This window comes from Urocampus carinirostris, chromosome 13, assembly GCF_059441175.1.
Source record: "Urocampus carinirostris isolate Australia breed hairy pipefish chromosome 13, RoL_Ucar_1.0, whole genome shotgun sequence".
NCBI lineage: Eukaryota > Metazoa > Chordata > Actinopteri > Syngnathiformes > Syngnathidae > Urocampus > Urocampus carinirostris.
Window position 1 is genome coordinate 8122798 of NC_142361.1, and position 17713 is coordinate 8140510.

Genomic DNA, 17713 nt, shown 5'->3' on the forward strand with positions numbered 1-17713 from the left:
TGCAAAATGCAAGGAAACAGTACATATTTTTTTGCACGAATTCTATCTATCTACCTTGGTCATATCCCTCAAGAGGGGTGACCGACAGCAATACAAACACATACAATAACAAAGAAAATAAAAAATGGGGGGGGGGTGTAATCGCAAAAACACACACAAACATTTTTGGACCATGGCCAACCCAAATGCCCAAACACCCAAACAAGTTAGGCAGCTCGGCACCCAAGTTGGTCATGCTTTTGTCCCTCCTGATGCACCAATTCTACACATATTTAATTGGTGTTATTCCAATTATTTTCCGAAGATAATACATTTTGAAGGCATGTTTTGTCTTTGTCATCCTGAGTTGTAATGTCATTGGGGTAACACCAGCATGTAAGCCAGACCCCATATTGTTTTATGTGTTAATTAGTCGAAGAGGTTACAAGCGTTATAAGCCAAGTTTTGGTATTTTTTGTAGGAAATGCCTTACCGTTGTGTTGCAGGTGGATGCAGTAATGGTATAACAAATGGCGAGCAGCCAAAAAGGAGCTAAGTGGCAAAAAAAAAAAAAACACAGAGTGCCGTCAAATGGGAATAACTGGGACAGATCAATGAAAGGCAGCTGTAGCCTCGGCGAAAAAACGCGGGGTTTGCTAACCAAAAAACCCAGGCAGCCAGGCTAACCGGACCAAAATCGAAAAACGTCAACAGCTACGGCAAAAAACACAAACGAAAGCCACAACTGCCAGCAGTTTTGGAGGTTGAACACTGACAAAACGGTCATAGGGCTCCCAGCGACAGGATAAGCAAAGTTCCAATTTCTCCAATCACAAATGAGCAGTAAACAATCGTTGTTCATTACAATTGCTTTCTGTTTAGGAGCTGCCTCATATGTTTTGTTAATGGGTTTCGCCATTTTGAAAGTGTTGTGTCCCTTCAATGACATCACAGCTCTAGAAGAAACGAGACAAATGGTCAAACTTTGAGACTAAATTTCTCGAGTTCCACGGCACGTGGAATATTTTGCAACATTTTTGCAAAATTATGGATTGGAACTCTACACGTTTTGTGCTTAATTGAAAAAAAAACTGTTTGGAAATACCCTTAACTCATTCTCCCCACAGGGGGATGCTGGTGTGACAGGCCGGAAGATTATCGTGGACACTTACGGGGGTTGGGGGGCTCACGGGGGTGGCGCGTTCTCCGGGAAGGACTTCTCCAAAGTGGATCGCTCGGCCGCCTACGCCGCCCGCTGGGTGGCCAAGTCTCTGGTCAAGGCCAAGCTGTGCAGGAGGGTCTTGGTGCAGGTTGGTCTCGCTACCTTGAAAATTTACAACTTTCGTGTTTCGCTTCTTGTCATTGTTTTAAGGGCTGTATCCAGTGACTATTTTAAGAGTCAACTAGTCGCCGACTATTAAACCGAACTTTTATGCCTTTTTTCCCACCACGCCTATCTGCTTCTATCCTACGTAGACACTTTAGGTAGGAAGAATCTGGGGGGACGGGTGAGTGACTTAAAGTTCATCCCCTCTGTTTTTTGTTCTGTTTCAATTTGTAAGTGCAGCCTAAAAGTGGCACAGTCCAAATGCCAACCAAACAAAGACAGAAGTTTTCGAGCAGTCTAAGAAATGCATGTACTTGCTCGCGCATCATAAAGAGCTTGACAGAGGTTGCAATGACACAAGTCAGGAGATTGTGGCTGCAGGTAAAAAGATTAGTGGAATAAATCAAATGTCTTATATTGATCATACAACTGATTCGTGCAAAAATTAAATCGAAATGTCTTATATAATTTAGTCAGTAGAGACATAAATCCATAAATACACCTTTATCCATTTTTAGCGACCGGAGACTGAACTGGATTGTCCCCCCAAATATTGATGAAATCCAAAACCTCACTTTCCCTCTATTGAATGCTTTACATTAACGGTCTCCAACTTGGTGCCTGCGGGCACCAGGATTCCCCCGAAGGACAGCTGAGTTGTGCACGGACTTGTGCTGGGTCATTTTGATTTTTTTAGTTTTAAAAAATATATATTGGTTGAATGAGTCTAGGTAACCCTATTTTGATAATTAACCTGGTAATAACATAGCAATAGCATGATGCATTGTGACTAGAAACTCGAATAAATAAATAAAATAACTTTTCACATACTGATAATTATGTTTAAGCATTAAGAGAGGAGAACAAGAATCATTGTGTATGAGTCTCATGCATTTATTGATAATTGTATTGATTTATTTTACAGGAAATACAACAAACAAAATTCCAATTTATAGGATTTCGAGAGCAAATGAATTTTTTTTACCTAGCTATCTGGCTACCTTTTTAGCATTATAGCTAGCTATCATCCTACCTTTTTAGCTATTTTGCAAGTTATCTAGGTAGCTTTAACATTTTTTTTGCATGTTACTAGCTAAGATTTGACCTGTTTTGCTAGTTATCAAGCTAAATTTGACCTCCTTTTTAGCTAGCAATCTAGCTCTCTATCTGGCTATCTAGATGACTTTTACTCTTGTAGCTAGCTATGTAGCTCCCTTTTAGTTTTTTTTCCTGTTTGCCTTTCTAGCTAAGTATCAAATCACTTTTTTAGCGATTTTTGTAAGCCATCTAGCTAACTTCAAATGAAAACTAGTGCCCTTTGTGCTAATTACTAACAAAAGTAGCCCTTGGCTTACAAGTTTTCATCCGTTGTAGCGTTTTAATTTCTAACCTAGGCGGAATAACACCGAGCAGCCGCAAGAGAATTGAAGATAAATGAATCGAAGGTTCGCAAGTGGAGGAAGCTGAAAAAAAGAACTCCAAGTTTTTATCCATGTGTTTTACTTTGTAATCAATACTTAAATAAATCGCAGCCAAACTCAGTTTTGCTCCTGCTAAATTTTGAATACGCACTCTTGCATGCTTATCTGTGTTGTTGTAAAGCGGCTGCAGAAGAAGGCACCTGCGCACTATTGTGCGGTGCCCCCTATGTGTGTGTTAAATACAGAAATAGAATCAGCTACCTAGACTGCGCCTTTTATCACGCTGCGCCCTATGGTTGTGAAAATAGGGGAGTGCTTTTTTTAATGCCGTATCCAGGCTTAAATGCCCCCAAACTTTTGTATGCCTACTTGAAGTTATTGCTGTAATTTCTGTATGTGACCACTTGAGCATATGCTATTGCCCATGAGCACCTCTGAGCAGAGATTCCAATCGTAGAAGATGCCTCACTCTAATGGAAAAACATGTCCGCCGTCAAGCGTCCTCAATGGAAGTCTTCGTCAACCATTTTCATTTTCTTTTTTTTTTTTTGTCAACAATGTCGACTAATGGTGCATGTGTTCTAGGTGTCCTACGCCATCGGTGTGGCCCACCCGCTGTCCATCTCGTTGTTCACTTACGGTTCGTCCATGAAAAGCGAGTCGGAACTGCTGCACATCGTCAACAAGAACTTCGACCTGAGGCCAGGAGTCATCGTCAGGTAAGTGTACTGTAAAGGGTCTCCAGAAAGGCCTTGGCGAGTTTAATATAGATGCTAGTTCTATGCTAAACAGTGAAATTGTGAACACTTTACTCCCAAATGCACCCACAACTGCAACGTGTGAGGTATAAAAGAAGAAGACAGACTGATAAAGAGAGATGGAATACATGGTAGATGAATTGCATTTATATGTTGCTGTTAACCAGTAAATGAAGACCTCCAAAGTCGCTATACAACACACACTCTGATAGCAGAGTCAGCCATGCAAGAGGCCTACCTGTTTATTGGGGGCATTAGGGGTTCAGTGGGTGCCCAAGGCCAATTCGACATTTAATTCGCAGGAGCCGGGAATTGAACCTGTGGCATTTGGTTCTTGATGAGTGCTCCACCTCCTGAGCTACTGCTGCCCAAAGAGAGAAAGACGGAGTAAAATAAAAAAGATTGAGAGAAGAGGGAGAGTCAGAGTAAGATGGACATCTATCCATCCATTATCTGCACCGCATATCCTCAGTAGGGTCGCGGGGATGCTGGAGCCCATCCCAGCTATCTACGGGCAGTAGGCAGGGAACACCCTGAACTGGTTGCCAGCCAGTCGCAGGGCACACACAGACAGACAACTCGCTCATTCACACCTAGAGACAATTTGGACCAACCAATGAACCTGCATGTTTTTGTTGGAATGTGGGAGGAAACTGGAGTGCCCGGAGGAAACCCACGCAAGCACGGGAAGAACATGCAAACTCCACACAGGAAGGTTCGATCTCATGACCTCAGAACTGTGCCGCACACGCGCTAACCACTGCGCCGCCGTGCTGCCTGTAAGACAAATAGAGAAACGACGAGAGACAAAGGAAGAGAAAGAGAAAGAGAGGGGGTGGGACAGAAAGAGACGAGAAGAGACTAAGAGCGGGACACAAAGAGAGATACAGAGACAAAGGGATAGAGAGATGCACATCTGCTGGATGACCGTTGTATTCAAAATACGTCATCTTTCAGAATTCTTAATAAATCATGCTCTAAAATGAACTCAAAACAACATTTATTTACCAAAATAGCAATGAGTAAAGCTAACTGGACGCTCTTTGCAGATAATAAAGACTGAATTTAAAGTCTCTTTTCTCGAGAATTGCCCACTTGCTGTTGCTCACTCTCTACTCTCTTATACTGCCCCCAAGTGACCAAAACGTGTATAAATCCATCTGTGACGTGTCGGGTGAGGCTCAGTGAGAGTTACAAATAAACGAACGGCCAACTTATTCATAATTTGATTGGCAGAATAGGAAAGTTCTATATAAACTAGCATGGGGAAAAATGTTATTGTCTTATAAATTTGGTATATGCATACCTCTCAGTTGGAGCGATTTTAGGTTCAGAGCTTTGGGGACGTTAAGCACCAAGAGTGTCTGGTCAGTTTAAACCCGTTTTTACATTTCACTTAGTGATATCACATGTAAAATTCAAGTATAATAACATTTTAATTACGGTCAAATATTTTGCTGAAGGCTTTTACATTCTGTGCCTACAGCTTTTTGATTATAAAGGACGTTTTTATCAATTGAATTTTCCTTTTTTATATGAATGATGGCTCTCTTGGGCTTCCATACTAACCTGCTATCACCTTAAGACACCGGAGCCTCCACAGACTCCGTCGCAATGGCGCAAGTGACACTACCCGAGCGAAGAGGGAACAGAAATCGGTGCTAGAAATCAAATGGACTGAACCATTTCAAGGCAGTGGACTGTTTCCGACGCTGCATTGTTTTCCTGTTTTGAATATTTTAGCTAGCGTTTTTCGTTATATTGAAGCTTATCAAGTCCTTTATTAAGGAAAAGAGTTTAAAATGCTGTTATTTTGAGGGCTGCTTGGGTTCAATTTAAGCACCCGCAATAAGAAGCTGGTTACGCCTATGCCTCACAGGCTGTCAACTTCACGAATTTGCTCCCCTTTAATGATTGCAATCCCCCATTTTCTAAAAAATTGCTCAGTATTGACACCGTCTTCTACGGATACCAAGTGACCCTATTGGTGTGTGAGTGTGTGTGTGAATGGATAAGTGCGAAGCACATTGTAAAGCGCTTTGCAGGTCTTCATTGAATTGAAAAGCGCTATATAAAATGCAGACCATATACCAGAGCTTGTATAAACTGTGCAACGAATTGTGTGCAGGGAGCTCCACCTGAAGAAGCCCATCTACCAGCAGACCGCCACTTACGGCCATTTCGGTCGCCCCGAGTTCAGCTGGGAGGTCCCCAAGAAGCTCGTCCTCTAAAGCGTCCTCCGACGGAACGGCGACACGGGACATCGACCAAAGCGAAACCAATCGAAACCAAAGAGTAACGGTCAAGGACAGCCAATGGGAACAAAGAGAAATCCATCCTTTTAAATTGTTGCTCGGTGCTTTTTTTTTTTTTAATGTATAATTACAAACACCTAATGCTGTGAACGTACAATGCGATAGCAGTGTCTTTAATTAGAGCGCCACCTAGAGTTTCTCATCTTATTGTTTATATTTCATGTGTGATCACAATCTTCACGGTGCTCTGACAAACAGGTCAATAAAATGTTTATTTTAAAAGCATGTCACAACACAACATGTAATAAAACATTTTGTTCAAAATCTCTAACAGATTTCCAGAGTTCTCACAAAAATCTATCTTCTCGGAATGCCTCGAAATCAAGAAATTGGCGACTGACCAACAATGCTGTTTTATGCGTTAACCTACCACGTTTCTCACCTACTGATTCAAAAAGAAAAAAAAAAAAAACTTTTTTTTTTTCAAAATCTTGACTCAAGACTAGTATTTTAGTCAACAGCTGCTTTAGCTTGAAGGGAGAGAAAGTCTTTGCCATACTAGACTGCGCAATACTACCTTCCACTTTTTAACGTCAATAGGTTGGCATGGATTAAATTGTGCATAACTTTATGCTTGCTGGTTCGATTTTCTCATCTCTTTGTGTATCAAGTACAACCTCTTGAAATATGAAAAAAGTCCATGATTTATATTAATGTTCCGAATTGATTTTATTTGAGATGGTCCCTTAAACCTAAACCGACAAGTAATCAAAAACATACATCGTTAAAATTGTCTTGAAATATTGCCATGCACCGTATTTCCAATCAATAATAAATGTAAATGGTCTGCAATTATATAGCGCTTTTCAAGTCAATGAAGACCTCCCAAAGCGCTTTACAATGTGCTTCACACTTACCCATTCACACACACATCGATAGCGGCGTCAGCTATGCAAGGCAACTACCTGCTTATCGGGGGGCATTAGGGATTCAGTGTCTTGCCTAGGGGAACTTTGACATATAACGTGGAGGGGCTGGGAATTTAACCTGCAAACTCTTGATCCCAAGCGCGTTCCCTTCTGAGCTACTGCAGACCAATCCCTGCCTATACAGTGCATCCGGAAAGTATTCACAGCGCTTCACTTTTTCCACATTTTGTTATGTTACAGCCTCATTCCAAATTGTATTAATTTAATCTCTTATCTCAAAATTCTACACAAAATACTTCATTATGACAATGTGAAAACGTTTTTTTTTTTTTTCCTTTTTTTGAATTTACTAAAAATAGAAAACTAAGAAATCACATTTACATAAGTATTCACAGCCTTTGCTTTGTTGATCCACCTTTGGCTGCAAATACAGCCTCAAGTCTTTTTGGAATATGAACCCACAAGTTTAGCACACCTATCTTTAGGCAGTTTTGCCCATTCTTCTTTGCAATAAGTCTCAAGCTCAATCAGGTTGGATGGGAGACGTTTGTGCACAGCCATTTTCAGATCTCTCCAGAGATGTTCGATCGGATTCAAGTCTGGACTCTGGCTGGGCCACTCCGGGACATTAACAGAGTGGTTCTGAAGCCAATCTTTTGAGATCTTGGCTGTGTGCTTTGGGTCATTGTCCTACTGAAAAATGAACCTTTGTCCCAGCCTGAGGTCAAGAGCGCTCTGGAGCAAGTTTTCATCCAGGATATCTCTATATATTGCTGCATTCATTTTTCCTTCTATCCTGACGAGTCTGCCAGTTCCTGCTGCTGAAAAACATCCCCACAGCATGATGCTGCCACCACCATGCTTCACTGTAGGGATGGTATTGGCCTGGTGATGAGCGGTGCCTGGTTTCCTCCAAACATGGCGCCTGGCATTCACACCAAAGGGTTTAATCTTTGTCTCCTTAGACCAGAGAATTGTGTTTCTCATGGTCTGAGAGTCATTCAGTTGCTTTTTGGCAAATTCCAGACTGGCTTCCATGTTCCTTTTACTAAGGAGTGGCTTTTGTCTGGCCACTCTACCATACAGGCCTGATTGGTGGATTGCTGCAGAGATGGTTGTCCTTCTGGAAGGCTCTCCTCTCTCCACAGAGGAACGCTGGAGCTCTGACAGAGTGACCATTAGGTTCTTGGTCACCTACCCGACTAAGGCCTCTTCTGAAGTTTTCTTCAAAATCGCATATTTCGTGATTTGCTTTGAACACCTGTAAACTACGGAAGATTCGTAATATTTGGTAGCACTGTTTTAAACATGTTCATAAGTGGTAGTTTTTTTTTCTAAATCTATTAAGAAAAATCTTCCAAATGCCATGAAATATATTTTATGACACAAAAAGTTAATTTACTCTGGTTGTATTTTGAGGAAAACTTTAAAAATGGCAATGAAAAGAGCTTATCGGATTTAATGTTCTCAAACGCTGCTCAGAGCTTTGTTGTTGGTCTCTAAATCTATTAACAAATGAGGTGTAAATACCTTTTAAAATTGCCATAAATGTTCCATTCCTAGAATCAACTATTCAATAAATGACTTTAATGATTTAATTTAATGTTCATTTCCAAACAGTGAGAGAATCTTGTGTTCTGCGGGGCATTCTTATTCAGTTTTTAATCATTTTTGAATTTGGCAAAAAAAATCTTTACTTTTATCTGTTTAGTTTCTGCTGTACTATTTTTGCTGAACTTGACAGTGTAAATAATGTATCTGATAAGAAAAATAAAGATATCAAATGTCTTGTGTCGTGAATAATGTGTTTTGGGAGTTTAAATCATGTAGACCGCGGGCCACTCGAGGGCTTTTAATCCGGACCACGGGAATACACTGAGAATAACTCGAGGGGAAAAATGACCTGCAGTTTCAAATATGTCCACAGGATGTCGCCAATACCAGGCACCACTCTTACTGCAACTGGAGCTGTATTTCTTTCTCTCGTTCTTACTCTAGTTCCTGTTTCTTTCTCTTCATTGTTGTCTATTTCTCTTCTCTTTATTCCTCTTATCTCTCCCTGTATATCTTCCCTCTCTGGCTCTCATTTTTCTGTTTTTGTGTGTCTCTCCAATTTACTCTTTGTCTCTTTTCTCTATCTCTTTCTTGCTCTCCCTCTCTCTTTAATGTACCGGTACTAGTTTCTACCATGTGGCCCCCGAGTTTAAGTGAGTGTGACACCCCTGATTTAAAGAGAGGAAGAAAAATGTATCGAAATTGTTTTATTTTTTTGAACATTAAGGCATACACACAGTAAATAATCATCAAAATAGAATTTACAACCTCTTTGGTTTGCTTTATCAAAGTAATAAGGCACATAGGCAGCAGAATTGAGTACTGAATATACACATATACATTATACAGAGCCAATATATATAAATGTGAGGTTTACAGGTTAATTATTCAATGGACGATTGCATAACAGCTTTGCTCATATTTAAAACAGTGTAGCTTAACGGCGAGCTCATGGTATTTTATTTTGAAAACCAAAAAAGCATCAAAAACAAATTAAAATGTTTTGGTTTTTTACACTGAAAATATAAGCTTGTAAATGAAAAGCAACATGTGGAGAGAATGGCTGTCCTGTGGAAAAGGGAAAATATACAAATTCAATAAAATACTAAGAGAAAACACGCAGGGCTTTTATGCATTGCTAATCAGTCAGGTCTGGACCCGGCCCGTTGGATGATTTAATTTGGCCTGCCATAAATTTCAGAGTATGTCAAAAAAACATAAATGTCTAAGTCTTTTCTATGAAAAGTTATGATTATTGTTAAATAAATGTAAACCAAATGCTGCCTCCAGCAGCTAGAGGACAGTGTGGAGTTTGTATAGCGTAGTGAAATGGTTCGGGTATAAAACCGCATTCACTCAGCTCTGTAGATCGTTTCCATCAAGTTATATTTTTAATACATACAAAACAAATGCTCCCTCCGACCGCTAGAGGGCAGTGTGGAGTTTGTACGACATAGTGATTTGCTCCAGGTGTAAAACTGCATTCACTGAAGTCTGTAGGTTTGTATGTAGGTCGTTTCTATCAAAAGTTCAGTAAATATAACCTCAGCTTAAGTAGACCCAGCCTAGTAGTTTGATTTGATATACAGTAATCCCTCGTTTTTCACCAATGGTGCATTCCATAAACATCACGCAATACTAAAATCCTGCTAAGTAGAAAAGATTATTTGTTATTTATTACTCAAGAACGAAACTAATTCAGATGCTTAAGTACAGTACTTGGTAAACTTTTTTTATTTTTCACAAATAACTTATGTACTGGCAAATTGTGATTTAAAAAAGTGATCCTGCCTTTTCATTGCACAATTGTATGGAATAAGGAAAGGATCCACTATATTTTACATAATACCTTTCTGCGTTATGGAAAACTGCATTTACCTTCCTGTTCTGAACTATACAAACAATATGTTTTTACCTTTATCAAACGTTTTTTGAAAAGCGCCAGGGAGCCACTTTGAGGTTCCAAAGACTGCGATGTGGTGGAGAGGTCAATAGTGTTGGCAATAGAAAGCATCTTCCTCTGTTTAGCCAGCCAATCAGAATGCAGAAAACAATGCACGATGACATTTCACGAAGCAGTAAAACTGCGATAAGTAAAGCGTAATACAGCAAGGAATTACTTTTTTGCCCATGCGCCACTAAAACTTTTAAGCTTGTATTTCTTTTATATTAATTTCAAACCGAAAACCAAGACAACAAATGAAGGCAAAATTAAATGTTTTCATAGCTCCCACTTGAGTTCTTATAGCGTGGTGAATTGGTGCAGGTGTAAAACTGCTATCACTTAACTATCATTGACACATAATTTAATCGGGGCACTGGGTAAAGGACATAAAATAGATTTTTATTTTTTTTTTACTTCACAAGGTCCTAATATCAATTTGCAGGGCAGATAATAAGTGATTCTTTTTCAAACCATCTGAACAAAACAATAAATAAAATCAAATGTGACACAATAGATATTTTTTGAGGTTTTTTATCGTCACCAGGACTGTGGTTTGTACTTGTAAACGTATTATATATATATATATATATATATTTGACATTTTTGAGAGTGAGGGAATATATTGGAACCATTTTGAAGTTTTTAAGCAGGGGTCTTAAAGTTGTGGCCCGTGGGCGATTTGCGGTCCCCCGGGATGGTCGTTAGAGACCCCCACCTCAGTATGAAAGTTTAATGTAAGCCTAGGCTTCGTAAAATATTATAGTTTGAGTCTAAGACCCCTGTTTTAAAGGGACAGTGTGTATTAATTGAGCACATGATGTAAAAGTATGATTTTATTCAGAAATTGTGTGTTTATTAATGTAATTGACTGAGAAAGGATTTTCTTAGCACAGAAAATGATGTCAAAAATAAATGAAAGAGCCCCTTAAAGGCACACTGTGTAATATTTGACCACTAGATGTCACTGAATACAGTGATATCTAGTGGTCACTGTTGTGCAACAGGAAACAAGTGCTAGATTGCAAAAAGAAGGAAACATAAAAAAGTGTGATTTTGTAGTATTTCGATTGGAGGATTTTTTTGTAGTACTTCCATAGTAGTATTTCCGTAGGACCTTTTTTGTTGCATTTCTATCGTAGTATTTCTTTATTATGGTATTACTGTAGTTGAACCCCCCCCCCACTTTTCATTAGTAAAATTTATTATGTGCCCATTTTTAAGCACTAGGCTAGAAATTTAGTTTTGTTGTAATTGTGTAGTATTTCTGTTTGATTTTTGTAGCGTTTTGTAGCAATATTTTGTAGTTACTGTAGTATTTCTGTAGTAATATTTCTGTATTATGGTATTACTGTAGATGTATTTTTGTAGTATTTCTGTCGTATTTTTTTCTTTTCTGAATTTAAATATATTAGGTAACGGTTCTAAGAATTAAATTTGATATTTAGTTACGTAGTAATTTTGGAGCATTTCTAGGAGTATTTTTGTAGCGTTTCGTAGCAGTATTTTGTCGACTTACTGTAGCATTTCCGGATTGATGTATTACTGTAAATGTATTTTTATCATATTGCTGTCGTGTTTTTTTTTTTCAGAAGTAAAATATATTACGGCTCGGTTTTAAGCACTAAATTTGATGTTTAGTTTTTTTGTAATTTTGTAGTATTTTAGTGGACACACAAAGAGCCAATGGGGGCAAAACTGGCACAAATAAATATTGATATTTGTAATATTTGACCACTAGATGTATCTGTGTGGTGTAGTGCAAACGAAAACGAGTGCTAAAAAACAGAAAAATACTAATAACGGACACTCAAAGTAACAAAAATGCACCATTTTGAATCTCTTTTTTTTGCCCAGCCTTTTTGAGGTATCCGTAGCAGCAGGATGACAGGCAATTATGTCAGCTCCCTTTCAGTGACGCACATGATATGTAAAAGTAAATGCTAATTTCTTGATTTAAGAGTATCTTGAAAAAAAAGCATGTTTATATGCTAGTTGATGTATTTTAGCTTATTATTTGAATTCATGTAGGTGTTGGTACATGAATGAAGGAGGGGGGGGGGGGGGGGGGTGTTTACGACTTGGAGGCGCTGAAATATACACACTGTCCGTTTAAGTATAATGACAGGACCTTTATAAAATTTAGGACAAAATAATCTAATACAGGGCAGCATGGCGGCGCAGTGGTTAGCGCATCTGCTGCACAGTTCTGAGGTCATGAGATCGAACCTCCTGTGTGGAGTTTGCATGTTCTCCCCGTGCTTGCGTGGGTTTCCTCCGGGCACTCCGGTTTCCTGCCACATTCCAAATAAACGTGCATTTCATGTTAATTGGCCGATCCAAATTGTACCTAACTGTGAATGAGCGAGCGAATTGTCTGTCTCTGTGTGCCCTACGACTGGCTGGCAACCAGTTCAAGGTGTCCCCTGCCCACTGCCCGAAGATAGCTGGGATGGGCTCCCGCACCCCCGCGACCCTACTGAGGATAAGTGGTGCAGATGGATAATAGATGGATGGATAATTTAATACAGCATTTTCAGTTATGAATTGTGACCAATAGAGGGCGTAAAAACAAAACAGTTTGAGTTGAGTCGCACACATTCCGTGTCCTCGTAAGAAAATGATATGTAGCGATAACGTTGATAACATCTTAAAAAACTGCATTTTCTTTTAAAAATACCCACATGTCTGCCTTTCGTGTGATTTTTTTGCAAATTTTGGATCAGCAAAAATCTTCTTTTTTTTTTAAATCTGCACCAAAAGTGAGAAAATGACCAAGTTAAAAGATAACTGGGTTGAGTGTAAAAAGCCCTAGGCGGATAACTTCATGACATCATTTCCATTTCCAATCTTCATTATATTTGTATGCGTTAATATCTTATCTTTTTTTCTTAAGTGGGAGGCAGGGGCTTATTTGGCCTAAGTAAGGGTGGGCGGACTTTTTTAATTGCATTGAGTTCAAAATGTTGGCCAAAGGGCCAGTCCTGGAGAACTGTCTCATGTTTATCTTTTAGAAATAAATATACATGCAGACATACAAATGTGCCTTTGCTTTGCTTTGAATTATATTAGATTCATCAAAAGGGTTTCGAAACGCTTGCAATCAAAGAAAAATAATATATTGTAGTATTTCTGTAGTTGGATTTTTGTAGTAATTTGGTAGTAGTTTTTTGTAGTACTTTTATGAAATAACTGCAGGTTTATTTTTTTGTGGTATTTCTGTAGTAGATTTTTCAAGTACTTAAGTAGTATTTTCTGTGGTATTTCTTTAGGTGGATTTTATAGTTTTTCGGTAGAATGTTTGCAGACATACTGTATTTTAAAGTATTTCAGTAGTAGTATTTCTGTAGGATTTTTATGTGGTTCCGTAAGATTTCTGTTGTATTTACGTAGTAATATTTTTGCAATATTTGCATTGTAGCATTTTGCAGTATTTCTGAAGAGGATTCTTATGGTACAGTATGTGCATAGTGATATATTATGAAGTATTTTCGTTGTAGTATTGGTGTAGCATTTTTGTAGAATCTCTAGTAATTCTTTTCCAGAATTATTTTACTTCTCTGTTTTCAAGCACTAAATTTGGCATTTAGTTTTGTAAAAGAATTGTAGTATTTTCGTAGTGGCATTTCTGTATTATTTAGGTTGTAGCATTTTTGTAATACATTAGCGGTTGTATTTTATAGTATTGCTGTAGACGTTTTTGTAAAAAAAAAAGAGAAGAAAAAAAAAAACCTCCAACAAATTTTTTTAGTACTTCTGTAGTGGTATTTCTGTATCATAGTGTTACTGTAGTGGGTTTTTTTAGTATTCCTTTTTAAAACTAAAGTATTAAAATAAATTAGGTCCCAGTTTTCAATAACTAAATTTGATATTTGGTTTTGTAGAAATTCTGTAGTATTTTTGTATATTTCTGTTGGAGGAACAATGGGGACAAAACTGGCACCCCCCAAAACAATTTTGTTTTTAGAAGTACTTAATCATATATACTGTTGTTATATTTTTACTATTTTCGTTTGGCGGGCCATAAAAAAAAGCCTGCCGGGCCACATGTGTTGGCCTTAGATGGCCCACCTCTGCCTTAGTACTATAGATTCAGGTAATGAGAGGATGAGCAGCGCAAGAACAAAAACCTATTATTAATATGGATGCGTTTGTTGTGTACCCAATACTGTGTTCAATGACATCCTGCAAAACATAACTGATTAAAAATCAATTCTTAAAAACTATCTTTTTTTTTTTTTTCATAAATGCGATGTTACAATCAGTGATCAGCTAGCGAATCAGGCTTTTCATTAGCACCGGGGCCACGGGCACATTAGATTTGGCACCCATTATCTCTGTAAGGAATACAGTACAGTACAACGTTAGAAGCTTGCAGAAAACACAAGGACGTCATGTAGAAGTTTTTTGGCAACGTTTGGACAATCAAGTGTCTGCACAAGCACTTAAACAAAACGAGTATAAAAAATAAAAAAAACGGAGTTGGCAGTGTCAACAAATGGAATCATTGATGTATTCAAGGGGACCTGCTATGTGTTGGTGAAAGGATGTTCAATAAGGGGTGGTGAGTATACTTTTGTATAGTTTGACCAATATTGATAGGTCTTTGTTCCCACATCGTGCTGGTATTGAGAATTTCTTGTCTCTCGTGCAAAATTTCCCAATACTAAATAACTAAAAGCCAAGTAATGTGCTCCCAGCCTCCTAATAGAATCCAAGTTGACTCCAATAGCTATATAACAACTTTTCCTCTACATAATTGAATAATGTGTTCCCGGATCATGCTCGTATTGAGAATTTACTTCCTCTCTAGCAAATTTTACCCAATACGAAATAACTGAAAAACAGTTAATCCATTCCCGGCCTTCCAAAAGCAACCTAGTTAACCCTAATAGCGATATAGCACATTTTCCTCTACATACGAAAACAATTTGTTTCCGGATCTTGCTCGAATTGAGAATATCTTGCCTATTGAGCGAAATTTCCCAAAATGAAATCACTGAATACCAGTACATCCATTTCCAGCCTCCCTAAAGCATCCTAGTTACCCCTAAAAAGCTCTAAAACACATCTTCCTGATTACATAAGACATACTCACATAGTAATTGAACATAAAAATACAGTAATAAGATGACACTAAAATTGTTTTAAAGCATGGGATCAAGTCTATATGGCAGGAAATTCATGTGCTAACTGGAACAAACTGATACTGGCAGTAAGCGGTCTCTAGAACTTGGATTTTCTCTATGTCGGCCAAAATTTTTGCTTGAAAGGCATCTCTTAACTCTACTTTTTGGTGAAAATGTTGAAATGTACGTAGTCAACATTGAATAAAGTACCGTTAAAACTTCTGTTTTGCTCCCATTATGTATTATATTATTAATGTTGGCAAAAACGTAGACTAATTTCTACTCTTGAAGGGGCATCATTATGTTTTCAGACATCACTGCAGTGTTTTGTATTTAGAACGCATGGGAAAAGAGCAGCTGCCGTTTTCCTCTGTCCTCCGCACACTTGGGGAATTTGGCGACCAAGCCGCTAAATGATCAAACATGCTTGATTCTCGGCGCCTTTGGTGCCGCACCATTTTCCTCCAAAAAGTGCCCTCCGCACTGCCGACTAAATTACGATAACAGAAGTTGTGATTAATCATAAAATTTAATTGTACTTATGCGAAATACTTACTATTCATTCATTCTTCGGTCTACTGTTGCTGGGTAAAATGTTTATCCCAACATGAAAAAAAAGTTGCACATTAGTTACACCCGCAGTGTTTAAAATATAGCAAAAAAGTAGCAGATGTAGACCAGAATTTACAGTAGTCTTACACCAACTGACCAATTGCAATGGTTGAGTTAGTCAGTCAATTTTCTAATTACTCACGCATTCAATTGCTTTAAAATAAGTTAGCATCCTTACCAGTCGAAAAGTGCTAACTGCATAGAGTTGTGATTCGTTTGCTGCTGTTCACTAAATCATTCATCAGGGGTTTCAATCTCAAATCTCACAATTTTACTGATGTGTGTATAACCGCAATCAATAAATACGGGAAATAAAACAGGATTTTGTTCCCCTTTTTATGCCTTGTAAGGTAAGCAAAATGGGATGCATTACTAATTGGAATTAAGTCTAACCTGAGTGGTTCACTTTTAACATAACCGATTACTAAAAACATGATTCAAGACAGGGCACAGCGGATGAGTAGTAAAAGTGCCAGCCCCATGGTGCAAAGGTCTGGGGTTCAAGCCTGGCTACTGGCTGTTTGGCTTTTGCATGTTCTCCCGGTGCCTGCGAGGGTTTCCTCCGGGCACTGTTTTTTCCCCACGTTTTAAAGATATGCATGTCAAGTGAATTGGCCGGTCCAAATTGTCCTTAGGTGTGAATGAACGAGTGAGTTGTCGGTCTCTGTCTGCCCTGCAACTGGCTGGCAACCATTTTACAGGGTGTCCCCTGCCCAATGCCCGGAGATGTCTGGAATGGCCTCCAGCACTCCCACGACACAAAAAATGGATGGAGGATCCAAGACATTAAAGAAAGATACATAGCAGGTCCCCCTTTTTCTTTTACTATATGTAACAGCATAGACGTAACAATTATGCACTCATCTGTAGGACAATATGACGAGTTTATTGCTTCTCTACTGACCTTCCTGCAAGGCGGCAGACAGTACGGCGCTTTCTACTTTTGGCTGCAGCCGTCCAGCGGCCTCTTATTTAGAATCTCACTAAATGAAATGGGGAAAAAGGCCCTCCTGCAATCACCTGAAGAGGAAATCGTCCAAGGTCACTTGTGTAGATGGCCGGATTTGTCTTATTCTGCATGGCTAAAAACTGAAGGCAAGGCTGGTTGGTTTGCTGGATGAAAATTTGGTTTCACACATGTGCAAAATGCAGACAGGCGATAGAACGGTTAAAAAAAAGCTCCCAGGTGGGAGATTGGCTTGAGTTCAAATCATTACTAAGTGATTCAACTGAAATGTCTTCCAAGGATGTTTGGAGGGACGAGATTGCTGGGCCCTACAGGACGGCCATGCTTTCAGGTTGGTGCGGCCCTAGTGCGTCCATTTTGTGGTCTGTCCCGGCGTTCTTCAAGGATCCTCCTCGGGCCAACACCGCCACGGTGTCCCCAGACATGCCGGCAAACTCAAAAGCGAATGTCCCGTAAAAGAGCATGATGGTGACGCAGAAGACCCACTCGAAGATTGCGGAGAAGTGCTGCAGGACGAAACTTTCCTGGCAGAAAAACACACCGCCTGGAAAATGTCGTTAAGGAGCATTTGGAAGAAAATGCAGGCGCGGCCATTTAATTTAAATGAATCATTTAAAAAAAACCTTCCCTATATTAAACTTTAAGTAAAACATTTGTGTATTACACATTAATGAGATTTTTCGCTTGGTTTGGTCTATACTATGTCAGAAAATATCCCAAAATTTCGATATTTGTTCCAAATTGTTTGAGTCAGGCCAAATTTTTAAGGAGACCAACAACAGAGTCAATACTTATTGAATAATTTTTCGGGAAAAAAAACACAAAAAAAAAACACTCACA

The 17713-nt window shown here is 38.9% G+C and overlaps 2 protein-coding genes across 3 annotated transcripts in view; one reads left to right on the forward strand and one right to left on the reverse strand.

Moving 5' to 3' along the window:
• mat1a (methionine adenosyltransferase 1A) overlaps positions 1 to 6071 on the forward strand; it is a 30692-nt gene extending 24621 nt beyond the window's left edge. The window contains exons 8-10 of the mRNA XM_088350638.1: positions 1107 to 1289; positions 3313 to 3446; positions 5614 to 6071. Coding sequence (XP_088206764.1) covers positions 1107 to 1289; positions 3313 to 3446; positions 5614 to 5716 — 420 coding nt within the window. The 3' untranslated portion in view covers positions 5717 to 6071. The remainder of the gene's footprint in view (positions 1 to 1106; positions 1290 to 3312; positions 3447 to 5613) is intronic.
• A 2844-nt stretch (positions 6072 to 8915) lies between these two features.
• LOC148353650 (transmembrane protein 150A) overlaps positions 8916 to 17713 on the reverse strand; it is a 45232-nt gene continuing 36434 nt past the window's right edge. For both annotated transcript variants that reach the window (XM_088351584.1, XM_088351583.1), the window contains exon 8: positions 8916 to 17417. In XM_088351584.1, coding sequence (XP_088207710.1) covers positions 17182 to 17417 — 236 coding nt within the window. In that variant the 3' untranslated portion in view covers positions 8916 to 17181. The remainder of the gene's footprint in view (positions 17418 to 17713) is intronic.